Source organism: Zasmidium cellare (genome assembly GCF_010093935.1).
Source record: "Zasmidium cellare ATCC 36951 unplaced genomic scaffold M409scaffold_7, whole genome shotgun sequence".
In the NCBI taxonomy this organism is placed as follows: Eukaryota; Fungi; Ascomycota; class Dothideomycetes; order Mycosphaerellales; family Mycosphaerellaceae; genus Zasmidium; species Zasmidium cellare.
The window spans coordinates 352,943-371,715 of record NW_022986951.1 but is presented as its reverse complement, the minus strand read 5'-3'; the positions used below and the strand labels follow the sequence as shown (position 1 = coordinate 371,715).

Sequence of the window (18,773 nt, the reverse complement as noted above, 5' to 3'; positions counted from 1 at the left end):
TTCGCCGACAGCCGTAGCTATCACGCACCCTGATTGACCCTTGGTTCAAAAGAAAACACCTCTGTCTCTCTTGGACCCCAATTACACCCTGAAGGTGTACAGCAGTCGACACAATGCAGAACCACGCAGTGAAGCCCTACTTCATCAAAATGCCCCCTAGTGGACTCGCAAACTCCAAACCAAACATCGTCATCTTTATGCCAGACCAGCTAAGATATGACGCACTCGGGTGTTGCGGGAATTCAAGGGCAAAGACACCGAACCTGGAGAAATTCGCGTCTCGAGGCAATCTCTTCACCAATTGCTTTTCACAGGCCAGTGTCTGTTCCCAAAGCCGTTGCTCGATGTTCACAGGCACTTATCCGCACGTCTCTGGTCATCGCAGCCTCGAAAATCTCATCAAGCCGTGGGAGCCCAACCTCTTTCGCAGCCTGAAGGAAGATGGCTACCACGTCGCCTGTCTGGCTCCTCGGGGAGATACATTTGCTCCGACCGTGACCGAGCTGAGTGTTACAGAGTACGGATTCCTCGAGACACCAGATTTTCTTCCCAAATCGTCGCCAAGCGAGCAGCGCACTGAGGAAGAAGACATCTGGGCAAGGTTGTTCTATAAAGGGGTCCGCGATCCTCAAAAGACTCTCGATTACGACGAGGCGCTTGTGCGGTCTGCTTTGGCCTGGCTCGACTGTCCACCTGCTGAACCGTGGGTGCTATTCATGCCGCTGCTCTTCCCACACTGCCCGTTCTCGGTCGAAGAGCCCTATTTCTCAATGCACCCTCGAGACGACATGCCGCAGCGTGCATTATCTGAGGCCAAAACAGGCTACGAACCCAGGTACATGCAAGTCATCCGAGAGAGGTATGGGACTGCACGAGCCACGCCTGCTATGTGGGCCGAGATCCAAGCCACGTACTATGGGATGATCACCCGGTTGGATGAACAGTTTGGTCGTGTCGTGGACAAGTTGGATGAGCGTAGCCTGTGGAGCGACACCGTGACGTTCTTCTTCACCGACCATGGGGAGTATCTCGGTGACTACGGGCTGATCGAGAAGTGGCCATCCGGGCTGTCAGACTCTCTTGTTCGAAATCCCCTTATCATCGGCGGTGCAGGGCTTCCACAAGGGTTGAGGCACGATGCTCTGACAGAGATGGTTGACCTGGTGCCAACTGTGTTCCAAATGTGTGGCATAGATCAACACTTTCCGCACAATGGGCTATCCTGGATGCCGCTACTTACGGGGTCTTGCTGCAGTCACAAGTCATTCGCATTTTCTGAAGGCGGATTTCTCACAAGCGAAGAACCACTACTGGAACAAGCGCCATATCCATATGATGTCAAGGCCGCGCTCCAACATGAGGACACTAAACTTGTTGGTAAAGCAATCAGCTGTCGAGACAAAGAGTGGACGTACATCTTCCGCTTGTATGAGGCCCCAGAACTGTACAGTCGGCCAAATGATCCATCGGAACTTCACAATCTGGCGGCAGATCCAAAGTACGTTCCCATCGCTCGCAGGATGGAAAGTGAGTGCTTCAAGTGGCTGGTGGCAACGAGTGACGCGCTACCATTCCAGAAAGATCCGCGCTTCCCCCAAGTGGCACTGCCCAGTCCGAAAGAGCTCCTGCTGGAGAGGATCCAGGCCTCATCCAAGGTCCGCGTGAATGGTACGAAATAGAAGGCACGAATGGAGCAGAAATCTATCATATGTTCCACTGGCCTTGCAATTCCCAGCGTGGATCGAACAAAGTATTAAAGTCCATATCCGGGACGTCTGCCGTAGACTCGCTGGAGAATCAACCTCCAAAGGCGTCAACTTGGTCTCTTCCTGGTGACTCAAAGGCTGCTACATGCTCAGTGCTGTTCTGCAGCTGAGTATGGAGATTTTCTGGTGGTTGAACTTGACGACATATGCGTTCTCCTGTGTGGTTTTGCCCCGTTTCTTGGCGAGGAGACAATGTTGAAGCCAGATCTTCTTCGACGGGGTATCTTGCCGCTGCTAACATTGCATTTGATTCAGCAAAGATGAAAGGCGTCTGAGCCTCCTTTTCAGTGGCCTCTTCTGTGCTTGACCCTTCATTATCGCTATTATTCGTTGCATGAAGGGTCTCTGTTGAATGAACCAGCAGCCGAATGTCCTGTACAACCACACTAGCCAAGTTGTTTGGCCGGACCAAGGTCTCTACAAATTGTAGACATGCTTTCAGTGCCGCATCTTTGTCACCACCCACTCCTGGAATAGCCGACGAGTGTGACAGTATGTTGGCGCTTTGATATGCTGGAACTGAGAGACCGGGATCCGGTATTGGACGCTCCAAGTCCATATCGAGTAGCAACTGAAATATCTCGGCCAGTGCAAATGCATGGTGTAAACATTGGGATTGATAATGTAGAAGAGCTTCGCCGGATATTCGACTGATGGCATCCTCGCTGAGAGATTCTCGGCAAGCTGGCATAGTGACGCGGAAGAGGTCGCAATGACCTTTGACCATACCCAAATATTAGTAATGTACAACAATGTATTGCGATGATTCGGACGTACATTGATGCCACCAGATGTGTAGCCACACGAAACGGGGAAAGGTACAGGTTGACTGGACTCGGAGTGACAGATTCTTCGTCGTAAAGATCATGCTCTGAGGAAGTGAGGCCTTTAGTACTTGGAGCTCCTCCTCGAAGGTTTCAATTTCGGAATGCAGCCATTCGACCCCGGTCTTGATCATGGCCTTAGTGTGTCTGTGCTGAGATCAGCTTTTGCCTCATGCTGCGAATCATCTCACGTGCCTGAGAATTCTATCGCGAATGTTGATGACCTTGATATAGTAGCCCAGAAGACTCAAATTGGTGGTGGACGATGCGCTATGCAACGTCTCTGTGTCGACAGGCTCATCCAACTCAAAGCTATGCTCTTCACACGGAAGATGGATGGAGAGGCTTGATACCGGGCATAGAGTCAGATCCGGTAGACCACCTGAGAGCAAAGTATCTGTGGTGTAAATGGACCACATCAGCCTTCTCCGCAGCTCTCTGGTGAGGAATGGTAGAAGCGGAGCCTCGTGATTAAGTCGCATCAGATAAGCCGTTCGTGCGGACAGGGATGACAACAGGAAGATTTTCCGATGCTGTCGCGTCCTAAGACAATGGATGACAATGAGGTGGAGAGCCTGGAGGCGGCCAACGGTGGGGTTTTCGATCAGACTCATCAGATCTTGCTTCGCCTCTTCGATCCATGATCTCGCCTGCTCCGGGCTGACGAGAGCTGCATCCTGCACCGCGTGAACTATGGACCCACAGACAGCCTTGAGAAGTGCAACATCGATTTGGCCGGACTGCCACATCTGAAGAAAGATTGCTTTATGCAGGAAACTGTACATTGGCAAGGGGTACAGGTCCCGGAAGAACGCGAGAATGTGGTTCTTGATGACCTCGCTAGCAACTCCCATACTGAGTGAAATTAGCTGTACAGTCGAAAGATGCCGAACGATAAAGACTCGCACCAGGCGTACGTTCCGGGAGATGTGGGAGTACAGAGTCTCTGCGGCTCTTTGCTATCGGCGGCCATCATCGGCCGGGGATGAATGCCACGACGGGAGGGCATATACTTGCATTGAATCTGCTTGCGGATGCATCTTAACATGCAATCCTCGTCAGTCCTGTATATTCCTCACACTCCACCGACAGTGATCTCTGACCGCTCGCACGATGGCTCTCCTCCTGTGCACCGGGCTTTCTGCGACTTGCAGCCTTCACACGCCAGTCTAGCTCGTCTCCGAGGAAACTGCTCTCGAGTCTTCGACGCTGACGAAGAGCCTGGAGCCACAGCGAGGCTACATCGATGACCCAGTCGTGAGCAGTTCGAGCAGCCTCCACTCTGTCCATCGCAGCGCACCTGGCCATGTCAATCCCGTTACAGGCTAATGACTCTGTCACTCACCTTTCGACTGCGGCATGCGGTACAGATGGGTCGGATAGTACTGGTGGATGGCATTTGGGTACGGAAGAGATGAGGTCTGCGAGAGCCGTCACCTTACGCCTGCTTCCCCTGAGCGGGGAGCCGACATCCGCTTGGTCTGGGCCCTCGGGCCGATGGCTTCTTGCAGTCGGAGGAGGTAGGGGGCAGACTTTGCCCACCGTCACTTTGCGTTGTATTCTACGTACATACCGCACCAGGAGTGATGGCAATTGAGTGTGTCTGACTAATATGCTTGAGCTGCGCAATAAAGCACTGAAACCACATCGTACGCATCTTCTTTTGGAAGGGAATTTGCTCCCCTGATTGCTGTTTAGCACCTCGTTCTGACGTGGGCGGGTGCACCATCTTTAGGATGCGATGTTGCCCTGCCGGTTGTGTACATCCTATCGCCGTCAACACATACCGGATGACTCTTCATACCTTTACGTTCCTGTTCGGTATCCCAATCGGCCCAAGCTAGCTCGGCATCGAATGTACGGACGACAGAGATCAGGACGAGTTTCAAGAGTACAGTAGCCAATTCTTGGCCAATGCACTGCCTGGGTCCGAGTTGAAAGCCACGCCATGTGTTCTTGGGTGGATGAAGCTCGTGACCTTCAGAAACAAGATATCGCTCGGGCAGGAACTCCAGTGGCCGTGAAAAGTTCTTCTCGTCTCGGTGGATTGTGATCGAACTGTCAAAGAGATCAAATCCGTCCGTTGGCCATCGTTTGTCTGATCCTTTGATTTCAAGAGTGAAGTCTGGTTGGCCCTCCCTGATGGTAATAGTGGCAGGGTTCAGCCGCAATGTCTCCTTGATGACAGCGTGGGAGTATGGTAGAGAATCGAGCAGGTGCGGTGACTCTCGAATCTTATCCAAACCCAGGCTGGGGTCTGGGCCCAGAACAGCATCGTGTTCGACACGAATCTTGTCTAGGCATTCTGAATTGGCCGCCGAACGATTCACCATCCACGGTATTACAATTGAGACTGCGTCTTCCCCGCCGAAGAAGAAGATCATCAACTGGCAGCACACTTGCTCAATGAGATCCGCATCGACTGGACATGAAAGGAGCTGCGGTTTTATTGTAGTCACCGCATCCTGCTTCAAGGCCGATTGTGCAACAGTACACGGCTGTTCCGTGGTACTATCCATGCTCGCAAAGATCAATGGTCGAAGCTCATCGAATAGTGTGTGGCGTCTCCGAGCGACATGCCACTTGAATAGGGGCGTCGCCCTCCAGATGAGCTTGAAGATGTTCATCGTAATCTCCATTTCCTCCAATTGCCGTCGATACAAACGAGCAAACGGCGCTGGGCGTGACGATAAAGATCTGAACTGCTCATTGCTGGCGAGTCATCAGCCAAGAGCCTGGATAACGTGAAAGCAGAAGTTCCGTCACTCACACAACAATACGCCCTGTAATGTCACAGGCCAGATCCCCGGATACTTTCTCCAACTGGAATACAGGCCCCCAGCCGCCGTTTTCAACGGCAAGGCCTTGCAGAACAGCCACGAATGATTCGACTTCTTCCACGACGCAAGGCACCCAGGACCTGATATTACTTTTACTGAATGCGGGATTGAGTCTCGATCGCCACATGCGCCATTCCTCGCCATGCATGCAGTTCAAGTCTTTGCCATTGCTGATCGGTCGCAAGAATTCACCTTGCATAGGAGACTTTGGTAGACTTCTCCCCAGCTCAATCTGATTAGACACATATGCTTCAAGCGAGAAGGCCATGGGTGTCGCTATAGGCCAGACATCAACATACACCACTGGAGGGCAGGATCTTTCTTCGGGGAAGAATTGGGCCCAGTGTTTACTAATGTAGTACCCAAACGTTTGAATGAAGTTCGCGTCCGATGCCCAGTCTTTATAGAACTGTCGGACGACGAGGAGGTGGCCGAACAGAAACGAATGCTTCATGATAGGCTGTTGACGTTAATGTGCGTCTTTACAAAAGCTTCACAGAACTTACGACACCGCTGTCCTTCAACTTGCGGAATTTCAGCCTTGCCCTGCGTAGGCTAATGGCGAGCCGCGCGAAAGGCAAAATCGCGAAGACGACCAAGGTCCAGAAGAGAAACACGATTGCCATTATGGAGAGTCAGAATCGGTTACCAATGCACACAGGAGTTTCTTTGGGATTTACCCATAAACCGTGAGGAGCTCGAAGATGTTTCTGCCCATTACCCTTGAATGATTTCACGGGGCTTTTCTTGTGCTAAACCCCACGGGTAGCTCCATCTTGATCAGGATTCTCTTCCTGATCTCTTCCCATGGCTGGCAATTACGAGGATCGCCCGCATCGTGAGCTGCATGCATGCAGGGATACGTTCCCTCCATCAACTATGTGTGACGATGACGAGACCTCGCTGTGGGAGGACATCACAGCAGACCCATGGGCGGTTGAGCGATGCCAATGACTAGGTCGAAAGACAGAGGATCAGTTTGTCTGTGTGTGACAGTCTCGGCTTCGCGAGACGGTAGTGACCCTTTTCAAGCTATCTGCATTGCCCTGTCTCGGTAAGCACAGCCCAACAGTTTCGGCGATCTGTACTACCGCCAATGCTCGGGTCGCATTGAGCAGGATAAGCGTTTAATACTCTTCATAGTGTGGCGTGAAGCCACTTGCGTCGTCACCTGTTCTCGCCACCTCCAGGGCACGAACACTTACGGTGTAACGACGACTTTGAATTCTCTAGCCTTGTGTTGTAGGACGAGGACGTCTCATAAGCAAACTGTTCATTAGCTGGTCTCTCGCAAGTCCACCGGCACCACCATGGCCAGTCTGGAACAAACACAGCTTTACGATCTCCTGGAAACGCAGCAAGTACCGCGATGCTTCTCCCGATTTCCAGCTGGCGTGAACATTGCAGCCAAGCATGTAGAAAACGCCCTCGCAAAAATCGCTCTCCAAGCATCTCAGGATGGATCTCGCGAGAGGCGACGTGCTTTGATCAGACACTCCAACCCGTATGGCAACGCCTTCGCTGTGTGCCATTGTTCTGCGGATCCTGAGAGACTGGAAGTCATAGCCAGTCTGATTGAAGTTATGTGGATTCACGACGGTAGACTCACTGACTTCAAGTTGCTATGAAAGGCTGTGTTGACGGATTTCTCTTTACAAGATGTTACAGAAGAGATGGAACACTCCTCAGTACGTAAAACCTACCCAGTTTGAAGCAGGGTCTCACAGTGAAAGGAGTGCAGGCAACACGCTATTCTTAGCAGAGTAGTCCAAGTCGATATTGATGGAGCGAACTTTCCAGCGGAGAACATTCGACAGAAGACACTGGCAGTATTGTTACGAAAGGCCATCGACATGGACGCAAAGCAAGCCGTCAAGATGGTGGAGACGCTGCAGATCTATCTCCGCTCGTTCGACAGTCGTGACGACGATTTCGATAGCGTGCAAGAATACATGCCTTACCGAGTCTCTAACTGCGGCTATTGGTAGGTCACTATAATCGTTGAGTCGGCAGCAGGTAATGACTAGCATCAGGATCTCGTCCTACTTCATTCGATGGGGTATGGGCATTGAATTGAGTCAAGAAGACTATCAATCTATTGAGTCATTCGACATAGCCATGGGCAACGTGCTAGGTTTGACGAACGACTACTTCAGTTGGAATGTCGAGAAAGACCAGCCAACCGACCGCATCAGGAATGCCGTGAGAGTGTTGATGAAAGAACATGGCATCGAATCTGGCGCGGCGCAGATGATGCTACTGGGAATTATTATCGAGGAGGAGTCGAGAGCTGCAACACTCAAGCAAGACCGTCTCAAGTCGTCCGTCTCTGAGGAACTCCGTCGGTACTTTGAGGCGATTGAGCTCTACGTTGGAGGAAGTTGTTATTGGCACGCAACAGCCCCTCGATATCAGATTTTCGAATGAGATACGTGTTGCTTGCTGGTCCGGAATGAACTTGAAAGGCTTTTGGCATCAGTCGTACCCTCCCTTGTCGATCTTCCTCCCTGAAGGCGAGCAGCGTTCAATGACACAAGCTGCGGAAAAATATGCCCTGTGCTGATCCTCTGCTATTTCGATCAGCAGTCCAACGGGCTCCGTAATTCATGTAGCACGATCCCCAGAACAAAGCCCCGGGTCTCGTCTCGTCTCGTCTCGTCCTGGTTCAAGTGGAGCGCAACATAATGAGGCTGCGTTAGGCGTGGAGCTTCGCGCAAGCTTCACCAGCCTGACCTCGGACGTCTACAGAAGACACCTAACGAGACTCTGTCCTGCATACTCTCCACCGAGCTTTTCCGTTCCCGCAGTCGTGGACCCAGATTGGATAGCTTTCCATCGTGCTCGTCGTAATGGGGCGTTCATCTGCAGGCGGATACTGCATACGATCAGCAAAGGCGTTCGAAGCATGGCAACACAGAGAGCTTTGATCTACCTTGAAGAATGATTCTATTCGACAAAATCCACCCGGCCAGAGGCAGCTACGGCATACTGGTGAAGCCACAACATATTGGATCTCGTGTGTGCACCAACAGACATTGGGACCCTTCAATGGGCTACAAGACGACTCAGAGAAAGCATAAGTACTGCTCTGCTCTAGGAGAGAGATTGTCACAACTCACATACTTACAACCAACATTTGAGGGTATACCCTTAATCAAATCTACTCTTACCAAAGATCAGAACGCACCTCCAACACCATGGCACCATCCCCACAAGAGATCGCCGCTATCTTTGAGAAGATTGGGCCCAAGGGAGGTAACTTCATGGAGCATGCCGATCCCGATGTCAAGCTCGAGGTAATGGGGCATGACCATCCTCACAAGAATACCCACGAGAGCCATGAAGCTATGGCCAAGGAGTTCTTCGACCAATTTGAGTGGGTTGACTGGGACACCATTGAGATCAAAGCCCGTCAAGTCATTGGCGGAGGACCTTCTTCTGAGTGGGCCTCAGTCGAGCTCACTTCTGTAGGAAAGTCGAAGAAAGGTGAGCCAGACATTTGACCTTGTCATGGAATGTGAGATCTAACTATTCTCAGGCAAGCCCATCAACCACGAGTTTGTTTTCATTACGCGCTTCAACTATTCCGGTAATATCACTGAGATCAGGGCATATTTGGACTCTGCACACTTGGACAACCACCACACCCATCACAAACATGGCTAAGCACGCCTTGAAGTAGGAAGGTGGGACCAAGTAGGAAGAACCAATTTAGGAAAAACGCTCTCGTTGTAGCAGTTTAAAAGTATGTCCTCAGCCCCGAGGCTGGGTTAAATGATCACAACGCTCAGAACCAAGACAGATAATACTCTGTCTTCCGCGTACCCATGAAATGAAGTGTTTTTCTTCCAGCCTTGCATTTCTCCATGATCTCCAAGGTCGTTCGTACAAGCCGTTCTATTGTCGCTCTCTGAACTTCCCTACTCAGGGCAAGCGCTAGCTCCTGAAAACGTCCAGTCGATGATCTAAATCATTCGTCTTGAGAATTGCCACAGGACCCGAGGATGTTGCAGTAAGGTGGAGATCTGCCACGTCAAAAGTGCCAACGTGCGAAGATAAAGGCTTCAGGGGCAGGCGGCTATCCGTTCAAAGAGCAGTGCACCAATTCTTGGAAGTAACGACAAGACGTCCTGCCCTAATGTAGTGTTACCTATCTGCAAGTGGAAATAGACTTCAACCTGACGGCGTTTCCCAAGTCAGTAACGAGTTTGTATGAAACGTGATTGTTCGGTGACTGACCTGATTTGGCATCGTCAAACCATTTTAGAATTTCGTCCCGCCCATATGAACCCATGCCCACGACAAGATGTTGCGAGGTCCGGTCAGCACTAACTTCAAGTCTTCCCTCATCGGCTTTTGCAAGCTCTAGATATATCGACGCCCGGAACTTGAGAGCTAGGGTTGTGAAGTACTCCCGCCCCTTGACAAAGCGATACTGTTGAAGGAGATCGACGGCTTTTGTGACATACACAAGAGCCATGGCAAGATCTTTCGCATGTCGAGCTAGGCGCATGCGAACCAAATAGACTCGTACATGATCCAGCTGGTCCACTGGCATCTCGGGGGGCTTTTTCCGGAAACAGGTCTCAACATTCTCGAGAGAGACTTCGGCGTCACCTGGTCGCATTGCTAGTGCTGCAGCTTCTGCATTGGCAAGGCAGAGCCGGCGGTGAGCTCGCGAATCATTCAAGACACCGTTCCCACGAATATCTGCAAGAGACTTTCGCAGTATATCCAACGCCTCTTCCGGTCGTCCAAGCTCACACAGCAACTCTGCCCGATGGCGGTTGAGATGATGTGGATGTGTGCCTCTATTACCGTGACTCTCGCAGATCTTGCTGCAGGCATCTAGCACTTCAGCAGCCTCTTGGAATCTTCCTAGACCTCTGAAAACAAGCCCTCTCAATGTTAGTGTCTGACGTGCGATTTGGAAGTCGAGCTCGGGCCAAGTGTCTCGATGTTCCGGTAGTTCAAGGTGATTAATCGTTGACAAGGCTGTTTCGAAATCTTGTAGCAGCACCGCATTCTCGATGAGCGAAAACCAGAGGCCGTATATCGAACATCGAATCCGTCGGTCGGGTAGCTTCAGGGCCTGCTCTGATTGCCACAGTGTGGACTTGATCATCTGGTTCGACTTGACAGCACCTTCGGCGCCTAGCGACCTCAAAAAGGTACTCTGTGCCCTGACGAGGTCGAAATGGAGATGTCGTGAGATGTCGTCAAGATACAGCAGGTCGAGTACTGAAGCGAAAAGGGGGGGATCAATCGGGCTTTGGATCCTCGACACTCCAACAGAAATCTCAATCAGCTGTTCTCGGATGTTCAAAGGAACAGTCGAGCCATGAGCATTTCTCAAGTGCTCAAACCAGGCTTGTAGCTGGGGCATGAGATCTCTAGCTTCGGGTTGGAAACTGCTGATCATCAGTAAGAAGTGAAAATGACGAATCGATCTCACAGACCTGGGGTCTAAAGCTTCTTCTCGAGGGAATATGTGGCAAAGATATGCCAGCCCATCCCACGGGATTCTTGCAGACCTAGCCTCAAAGTACGATCTAGCTTTGAGGGTATACACGGCTGTCCCGTTTTCATCTTTACACTGATTGAGCCAGCCCTGCTGAAGGCACCTGTCTACCTCATCTTCTAATATAGCTTTGTCTATGAAAAGATGTTTGAGATCGTCACAAACAGCCAGGTCTCGGATATGGACTTGTGCAACGTTGCCGTCTCTGTTCCATCTTTTCTGAAAGGACAATCCTTGAAGAAGTTGTTGGTGAGACAAGGATATGGCCGCGTTGTGAGCTTTGAAGAGGTACAGCAAGGGGCTGAAGCCTTTCGTGAATCCACGTCAGCTTCTGAACCATTCAATACTGTAGGCACACGCTAACCTTGCTTATACTCTGAGGCGGTTGAATCGTTTAGAGTACTGGACTCGAGATGAGGCGGACAGGGGAGCGAACCTGCCGATTGTTTCGCTTTCGCAGCTCTGTCGAGACGTGGGAGTTTTCTTCTTCCTGGACGTTTTGGATCTTGGCTTTCATTACCCAAGGTCGACGCTGGTGTATGGGGTCTAGATGATGTTTTGTTTGAATCGTACAGTTCCACTTTCAATGTCTGTGACGGAGCAGTGACTCTGAAGGGGACGTCGTCGGTCAGCTCGGCGTCGTTGTGATTGCCCAGAATACGACAAACGTCTTTACATCTAAAGAATGGTCAGAGAGTGAATGTTGTATGCAATTGAGACTTGAAGTGGGCTTACGAGGTTATTGGATTCGTATCGCGGGACCTTCTGCACAGTCTCCATACCAGCGAAGGCAACGTGAAATTTGGCTTCAGCGACGTCCAACCTGGCCATTCTGGCACATATCGGGCGAAAGCGGTTACATCGATAGGATGAATCTCGCCGAGTCTGCTTACAGAGAGAGGGACTGAAAAGGGAGTCAAAAGTTGCTATGTGTTGGTCCGAAGGTGTCGAGAATCTTACTCAAGAAGAACAACTCTGTTGCTTGTGGCTCTGTCCAACCATGCTCGACGTGCAACGTACGGATAGCGTCATACACCCAAGCAATGCCTTTGAGACAGTTTTCGCGTCTGGTGGGTGTGTCAACAGTGCGTGAGCATTCTCATCCTTTAGGCTCCCTTAATCGATCCAGCAAGATCAGTGGCAGCGATGATGACTTACACTCGCTGTACTGGGCTGAGCCAGGTGATGATATGATCGATAGATTCTTCGGAGAGGCCTTGATGGCGCAAGATCAGGCAGAGGGAGAGCAAGATAAGTCGTTTGAAGGCCGCTGTTGCCCGATGGAGAGCTGCACTGGCAGAGGATCTCTGGGTGGACTGAGAGAACGTTCTTGTCAACGTAATGAGAGACTCCAATGGCGATGTTTCGATGGCACGAGTTGGATTTGGCTGCAATGAATCATCCTCATCGACCAGGCCACGAATCGTCTCTTCGTACTGCGTTGCCGTGTTCAGCCCCAGTCGGCACTGCCTCGCCCGCCATTCGGACTCAGTCGCTGGGACGTTCTGGATCAGCCAGTTCCATGCTCGAGACTTGCCCTGCATTGCAACGGCTGGAAGGATGAAGTTTTGATGTTTCGAGGATCGCTGTTTCCAGCATGACGAAGATGCACAGCTGAAGGATTCATCGTTCCTCTTTCCGTTTTGGGTGCCGAATTCCAGCATCGAAATTGGCTTAGTGGCGACTGCACAAGGTTTGCTAGCCAGTGCCTTTTGCAAACTCTAGAGGGGATTACACGTTGTTCTGGTCTCATGCCGCAGGAACGATATCGATACGAAACTCCTTGATGATGTCGGGCTATGCGCCACAAGTGCCCAGCCAGATTTACGGACGCCAAAGACAACGTCATATTCTAATGGACCACGGCGTTAGGCGTTGCCTTGAAAAGGATCGCCCTTTGCGCGTCCTTTGGAGTTATATAACAGCCACGAAAGGCCGGAATTAAAAATGCCTTGCTTGCTGTGTCTATTGTACCGATAATGGAAAGCCAGAATCTGGATTTGGAGCAAGGCTCGCGCGCCTCATCCTCAGCAGAGTTACCGGGAAAGGAAAAGCCATCTAGTATCGATATCAACAATGCCGGATCTTCCAACACAATAGTAGATGGGCACGACGAGCACGACCCAGTTGAGCCAGAGAAGGTTAGAGTCATGTGTGCTCTGTTCAGACTTTGCAGGCGCGCTAAGCGATCGAAGCAGAACGAACGACAAGCCAGTCATGACCAGAATCTCGTGAGCTGGGAAGGCCCCGATGATCCCGACGATCCTAGGAACTGGCCAAAAAGGAAAAAATGGGTGGCTGTGGTCACTGTATCGGCGTACACCTTGATATCCTCCATGTCGTCTTCGATGGTGGCTCCCGCACTGCAGAATATTAGTCAAGACTTGGGCATCACGAACGATGTACTGACGCAGATGACCCTTTCGATATTCGTTCTGGCTTTCGGTGGGTACAAGAAATGACCAAGCTCATACAACGAGGCTGACAGTACTTTCCCCAGCCTTTGGGCCACTACTGCTGGGCCCTCTCTCAGAGGTCTTCGGACGAGTCCCAGTCCTGCAATTGGCAAACATGTTTTTCCTCGTTTGGAATCTGGCCTGCGGATTTGCGCAAAATGCCGGAGAGTTGATTGCATTTCGCTTCCTCGCGGGCATTGGTGGCTCGGCGCCTCTCGCTATTGGTGCTGGTGTGCTAGGAGACTGCTTCACAGCTGATCAGAGAGGTTTGGCGGTATGTCATTCATCCTGTCCTTAAGAGACAACTCGCTGACATCTTGACTAGGTTTCCATATATACCCTAGGTCCTCTCCTTGGACCTGCCATCGGGCCTGTTGCCGGCGGTTTCATTGCTGAGACCATTAGCTGGCGGTGGGGTTTCTGGATCGTCACCATAGCCGACACCGTGCTTCAAGTACTCGGACTGTTCTTCCTACGAGAGACATACCGACCTCTCCTCCTGGCACGTAAGCTGAGGAGACGAAAACAAGAGACAGTGAACAACGCACTTTACGCTGTGGATGCCAACGGAAACGATAATCTCACCCAAAAGCTGACGACCGGCTTTGCCAGGCCATTTCGACTCCTCTTTACCCAACCAATTATCATTTGTCTGGCCTTATTCCTGGCATACATCAACGGTCTGATGTATTTCATAGTCTCCACCTTCACAGCTCTATGGACAGATCACTACGGGGAGACGACTGGCATTGCTGGGCTTAATTACATCGCGATGGCGATAGGTCTGACCATTGGCGCCCAAGGAACTGCTCGTCTCACAGATCGTGTGTACCATCGCCTTAAAGAGAAGAATGGAGGAGTTGGCCTTCCAGAACACCGCGTCCTTCTTATGATTCCTGCTGCCATTGGTGTTCCAATTGGGCTGTTATGGTACATCTCATTCCAGTGTCCATTCTTGAGTCGTGTCGCTAATGAATTGTAGGTATGGCTGGTCGGCTCAAGCACACATTTTCTGGATTATGCCGGATATTGGAGTCGCTATCTACGCTGTGAGTGATTTTCCCGTGAAAAGCACTGTAAATGTCTGACATTTTGTGCAAGGCATCGACTATCATAGGTTCACGCACCATACAAAGCTACGTGGTTGATGCATATACACGATATGCTGCCAGCGCCATGGCCGCCGTCAACACTCTACGCTTTCTCTGCGCATTCAGCTTTCCATTGTGAGTATCTGCACGAACATAGTCGTAACTTCGCTATCTCTCCTAACACCCAGCACAGATTCGCACCTTCTTTGTACAGCGGTGTCGGATACGGATGGACCAATACAATATTGGCCTTAGTCGCCGTCGTCCTTGGCATACCAGCACCATGGATCTTGTGGCATTATGGGTAAATATAAGTCTTTCCACCATAAACCATGTCAACTACTAACTGGGGTGCAGTGAACGACTTCGAAAGCGATCTAAGTTTGCGGCAGGAGGGCGATGAGGCAGCAATTGGCACAAGACAAGGGTTTGACAACCTTGAAAAGACTGTCAGGAGTAGGATGAAAAAGTCATGTATATTAGTGATGTCAATGGGCTGTATTTTGTAGAGGGAATGGGACTCATTGGGGTTGTGTCTGTGGTAAAATGGCTGAATTCTACTTACAGAATGGACGACCAGTCACAATTCCTAATCTGTTCTTCCACCGATGAGCGTGGAATGGATACACCACGCTTTCGAAGCTGGGTACGAGTTAGCATATAGAAAGCGTCAGCATTCGTGCACGGCGTCTACATACCTCATCCGGGTACACGGCTTGAGGGTTGCCTCCTGTAAAGCCATATTCCTCCACAAATGCAAACTCTTCCAGTACAGCATCACTTATGCCTTCGATCTTAGCGGCATACTCGGAAGACGTAGCTCGACGATAGCGAGCAGTGACTTGGTTTGCCCGAGCCCATAAATCAACCCACTGCTTCCACGTGAGAACTTCAGTCGCCCCAACCAAGATGGTTCCCGGCTCCGTGTGAAATAACGCGTGACACCAGTGTCCCATGTCGGAATCTAGATCTGCAATCGGTACCGCCACATCGCCAGACCTCGGTAAAGCTAGCTCATAGCCACCGTCGGCTTTCTTGGGTCGGGTCAGCAACACATCCGTGAACGAGGTCTTGTCTCAAAAAACGCTTACCCGCTGAGGGCCGTACATATCTGGGACGTGGAGAGCGTTAGTAGCATAGAAGCCCACCAGAAGTACGCTCAACTTATCCTGAAGCTCAGGTGTAGATTTCAGGATTTCGTAAATGTCTTCCTTAGTATCAAACATCGAGACCTTTGAGTATCGCCCCTGACTCCACTTCTTTGGACTGGGAAGACTGCTCCACAATATCCTTTGCAAACCAGGCACAGAAGCGGCGGCTTCGGCGATGTTGGCACCATGCCTCAATTCGATCGCTCGAGCGTGAAAGCGCGGCGTTTGTCCCTCTTTGAGCACGTGCGGTTGTTTGATAGCTTCGAAAATCAAGCGATTGGAATCCGTGGTGGCGAAAATGTGAGTTGCGCCAGTAAAAGCAGCCTTGAGCGAAGGCAGATCGTCAAGATCAGCGCAGACCATTTCAATCCCCAAGTCCTGAAGCTCCTTTGCTGTCGAGGACTCTGTGTTGCGTGTTACTCCACGCAATCTCATGCCCGGGTTGAGTTGAGACTCCGTATATCGGCGCAATACTGCTTTGCCTTGGTTTCCAGTAGCGCCTAAGACCACCAACAGATGCTGGCCATTCGCTTCTTGAGACATTTTTGGGACTGTCGTGTCGCGGGGAAATCGAAATAATATTCGGATTGTGCTGAAGAAATTCAACGTCAACGAAATCGATGAGCAGTGTCCGACAAGGCTGCCGTAAATTCGCCACGTTGCGCAAAAGCTCTTATCCAGTGCAGGAGAGCAGCCAAACTGAGAAGCGGCAAATTAAGTAGCAGGTCGATATATGCAGGGCAAATAGCAACGGGACCCCTGCAGCTTGCCTGCTTTGTAATGGGGATGGAGTCGGCTTGGCTGACTTGCTTTGGCCGATGGTTTCCGCGAATGACCGGAGGTATTACGATGGAAGCAAAACACTGGGGAGTCGTTGAATTTAGGTTGAACGTTCTTTACGTACCATAGAAACTAAGCTCGCCCTTCGTTTGCCACTCGATGAAACTCGGGAAAAGCTCGGAGATGCTTACAGAAAGAAGTAGCCTCACAGGCTGCAATGAGGCTCAAGCATGCTCGATCTGACGAAGCCATGTCTAGCTAGTCGTCAGCTGAGGTGCCCTTGAAGGCGTACAGTATCTGCCTGCTGGCTGATCGAAGTCGACCAAACCACAGTTGTTGTGCGCTAGTGACCTCGGCTACCATAGACTTGTAGGGCAAATTACCCTTCGACAGACTTGGTTGAGGAAATGTAGACTCTGACCAAAAGTTCATGTTCAGTCATAACAGCCATTATGGGGTATGTTATGTCTTGCTCACATCATGTGAAGTGTCGACTCCTCTCGGTGATTTGCCGTCCGAGGCGCACGCAAGGCTGAGCAAGCTTCGGAGCTTGTGTTGCAGGGGCCTAATCTGACACATTCTACAACCCGAGTGTTCAGCGCTATTTTCAATGAGCTGAGTGTGAAGTAGAAAAGGGCCACTGGATCATATCTAGTTGTCGATCTATTCACTTGGTAGCTTTTTAGGCTATCATTAATTTGACCTTAAAACCGCTTGATCCAACAAGCAAGCACATCTTTGATATCGATGGAGTCGCCAGGAATGCTCCAAGCCTTAAAACTTGACGGTTCGCCCAGCAGGACCATCTTCTGTGAGCTGACTCCGAACGCCCTGCACCAATGCCGCTGTCATTTCCTCCGTCTTTGCGATGCCTCCAAGATCTGGAGTGAGATATTGCTTCTTCTGCAAAAACTCTGCAATGGCTCTCTGCACGGCATCCGCTTGCTTCTGATACGCTGCATTCCTCAACATCTCAACTCCAGAAAGGATCAGCGCCAGAGGGTTCGCAATACCCAGTCCAGCAATGTCCGGAGCTGCGCCGTGAGACGCCTCGTAAGTGCAAACATCGTCACTGATGTTGGCGCCTGGAGCAAGACCTAGAGAGCCCACTAAGCCAGCTGCAAGATCTGAAAAGATGTCGCCGTATTGGTTTGGGGTCACAACGACGTCGAATCTTTTCGGATCCTTCACAATCAGGTAACAGGCCGCGTCAATCATAACGTCGTCGACCTTGAACTGTGGATACTGAGCAGCGACTTCGTAGAAGCAGCGTAGAAAGAGGCCGTCGGTCATGCCTAAGACATTCGCTTTGTGAACGCAGGTAACCCGTTCTCGCTTCATTCGGACTGCATATTCGAACCCATACTTCGCCACTCGAAGGGAAGCCGAGCGAGTCGTAAGTTTGATTGCTTCTGCTGCTAGATCGTTGCCAATCCCATGTTCGTGGCCGATATAGACATCCTCGGTGACCTCCCTCATGATTGCGATGTCCAGGTCTTCATAGGCGCCAGAGACGCCGGTATATCCTCGAATAGGTCTGACATTGACGAACAGACCGAGTTCCCGTCGAACGGCATTGTTTAGTGAGGGATAGGTGCTTTGCGATCCATCAGGCTGAACGCAAACAGTCTTTCCTTGTCCTGGCTTAACAATAAGCGGAGCTTTAATGCAATGCTTCGTCTGCCGTAGTTGTGCCACTACCTCAGGGGCTATCGGGTGTCCGTAAAGCTTGATCGATTCTTCTGCAATAGGTACTTCTCGCCATTCGAAATTGATGCAAGTGCTCTCGAGAACCGCTATCGTCGACTTGATGATCTCCGGCCCGATGCCGTTGCCTTTCAAGACGCTGACTATCAGTGGTGGGTCTGACATATCCTTTGCGGTGTTTCTTGTCAAGTTTTGAATGACATTAGATTGCAGTATATTCAAGACACTTTGTAACAAGCCATTGGAAACGGAGATCGGCGATTTGCCGCCACAGCTATATAGGCACGAAAGGGGTGCGGCATTTCACCGGTTCCAGATGTGGTTTGTACAGGTCACAGGCCAAGGTTGAAATAGTCGGATCCGCCCGTTTCAGATATCTCAAAAAAAGAGATACGGATCCGAGCCATGAATGTGGCTTCTTCTACCCAATGTACGCGAACGCGAAAGCGTGAGGCCAAATACGTAGATCAGGCCGCTGTAGGCGGACTCATAAACGACGTGAATTCAGCTTTCGTCTTGTGAGCGAATGGTAGTCTCAATAGTTGCATACGGCCAAGAAATGACAAACCTCCAGAGCGTGTGAGATGGCGGCGTGAACCACGACACTACCCATTGAGAACAAGAGGCCCGTACATAT

The 18,773-nt window shown here is 50.8% G+C and overlaps 8 protein-coding genes across 8 annotated transcripts; 4 read left to right on the top strand and 4 right to left on the bottom strand.

The window, feature by feature from the left end:
* Positions 1 to 149: 149 nt before the first annotated feature.
* M409DRAFT_64203 (uncharacterized protein) lies at positions 150 to 1,679 on the top strand (the record flags this gene model as incomplete). The annotated part of the gene is made up of 1 exon (XM_033815959.1): positions 150 to 1,679. One exon carries the CDS (start codon positions 150 to 152, stop codon positions 1,677 to 1,679), a length of 1,530 nt encoding a protein of 509 aa, XP_033671364.1.
* A 2,605-nt stretch (positions 1,680 to 4,284) lies between these two features.
* M409DRAFT_35917 (uncharacterized protein) lies at positions 4,285 to 5,884 on the bottom strand (the record flags this gene model as incomplete). Its single annotated transcript, XM_033810470.1, has 2 exons — positions 4,285 to 5,302; positions 5,361 to 5,884. The coding sequence occupies 2 exons, from the start codon at positions 5,882 to 5,884 to the stop codon at positions 4,285 to 4,287; spliced, it is 1,542 nt and encodes a 513-aa protein (XP_033671363.1).
* An 856-nt stretch (positions 5,885 to 6,740) lies between these two features.
* M409DRAFT_64201 (uncharacterized protein) lies at positions 6,741 to 7,857 on the top strand (the record flags this gene model as incomplete). The annotated part of the gene is made up of 4 exons (XM_033815958.1): positions 6,741 to 7,029; positions 7,090 to 7,118; positions 7,164 to 7,414; positions 7,464 to 7,857. The coding sequence occupies 4 exons, from the start codon at positions 6,741 to 6,743 to the stop codon at positions 7,855 to 7,857; spliced, it is 963 nt and encodes a 320-aa protein (XP_033671362.1).
* Positions 7,858 to 8,627: 770 nt separating this feature from the next.
* Positions 8,628 to 9,096, top strand: M409DRAFT_51511 (uncharacterized protein; the record flags this gene model as incomplete). The annotated part of the gene is made up of 2 exons (XM_033811826.1): positions 8,628 to 8,916; positions 8,969 to 9,096. 2 exons carry the CDS (start codon positions 8,628 to 8,630, stop codon positions 9,094 to 9,096), a joined length of 417 nt encoding a protein of 138 aa, XP_033671361.1.
* A 484-nt stretch (positions 9,097 to 9,580) lies between these two features.
* Positions 9,581 to 12,495, bottom strand: M409DRAFT_19292 (uncharacterized protein; the record flags this gene model as incomplete). The annotated part of the gene is made up of 5 exons (XM_033804869.1): positions 9,581 to 10,841; positions 11,525 to 11,629; positions 11,687 to 11,855; positions 11,912 to 12,018; positions 12,110 to 12,495. 5 exons carry the CDS (start codon positions 12,493 to 12,495, stop codon positions 9,581 to 9,583), a joined length of 2,028 nt encoding a protein of 675 aa, XP_033671360.1.
* A 435-nt stretch (positions 12,496 to 12,930) lies between these two features.
* M409DRAFT_19291 (uncharacterized protein) lies at positions 12,931 to 14,901 on the top strand (the record flags this gene model as incomplete). The annotated part of the gene is made up of 8 exons (XM_033804868.1): positions 12,931 to 13,092; positions 13,150 to 13,396; positions 13,452 to 13,681; positions 13,733 to 14,337; positions 14,390 to 14,456; positions 14,509 to 14,633; positions 14,692 to 14,802; positions 14,856 to 14,901. The coding sequence occupies 8 exons, from the start codon at positions 12,931 to 12,933 to the stop codon at positions 14,899 to 14,901; spliced, it is 1,593 nt and encodes a 530-aa protein (XP_033671359.1).
* Positions 14,902 to 15,059: 158 nt separating this feature from the next.
* On the bottom strand, positions 15,060 to 16,192 carry M409DRAFT_64199 (uncharacterized protein; the record flags this gene model as incomplete). The annotated part of the gene is made up of 3 exons (XM_033815957.1): positions 15,060 to 15,140; positions 15,197 to 15,532; positions 15,590 to 16,192. The coding sequence occupies 3 exons, from the start codon at positions 16,190 to 16,192 to the stop codon at positions 15,060 to 15,062; spliced, it is 1,020 nt and encodes a 339-aa protein (XP_033671358.1).
* Positions 16,193 to 17,203: 1,011 nt separating this feature from the next.
* M409DRAFT_51507 (uncharacterized protein) lies at positions 17,204 to 18,301 on the bottom strand (the record flags this gene model as incomplete). Its single annotated transcript, XM_033811825.1, has 1 exon — positions 17,204 to 18,301. One exon carries the CDS (start codon positions 18,299 to 18,301, stop codon positions 17,204 to 17,206), a length of 1,098 nt encoding a protein of 365 aa, XP_033671357.1.
* Positions 18,302 to 18,773: the final 472 nt, after the last annotated feature.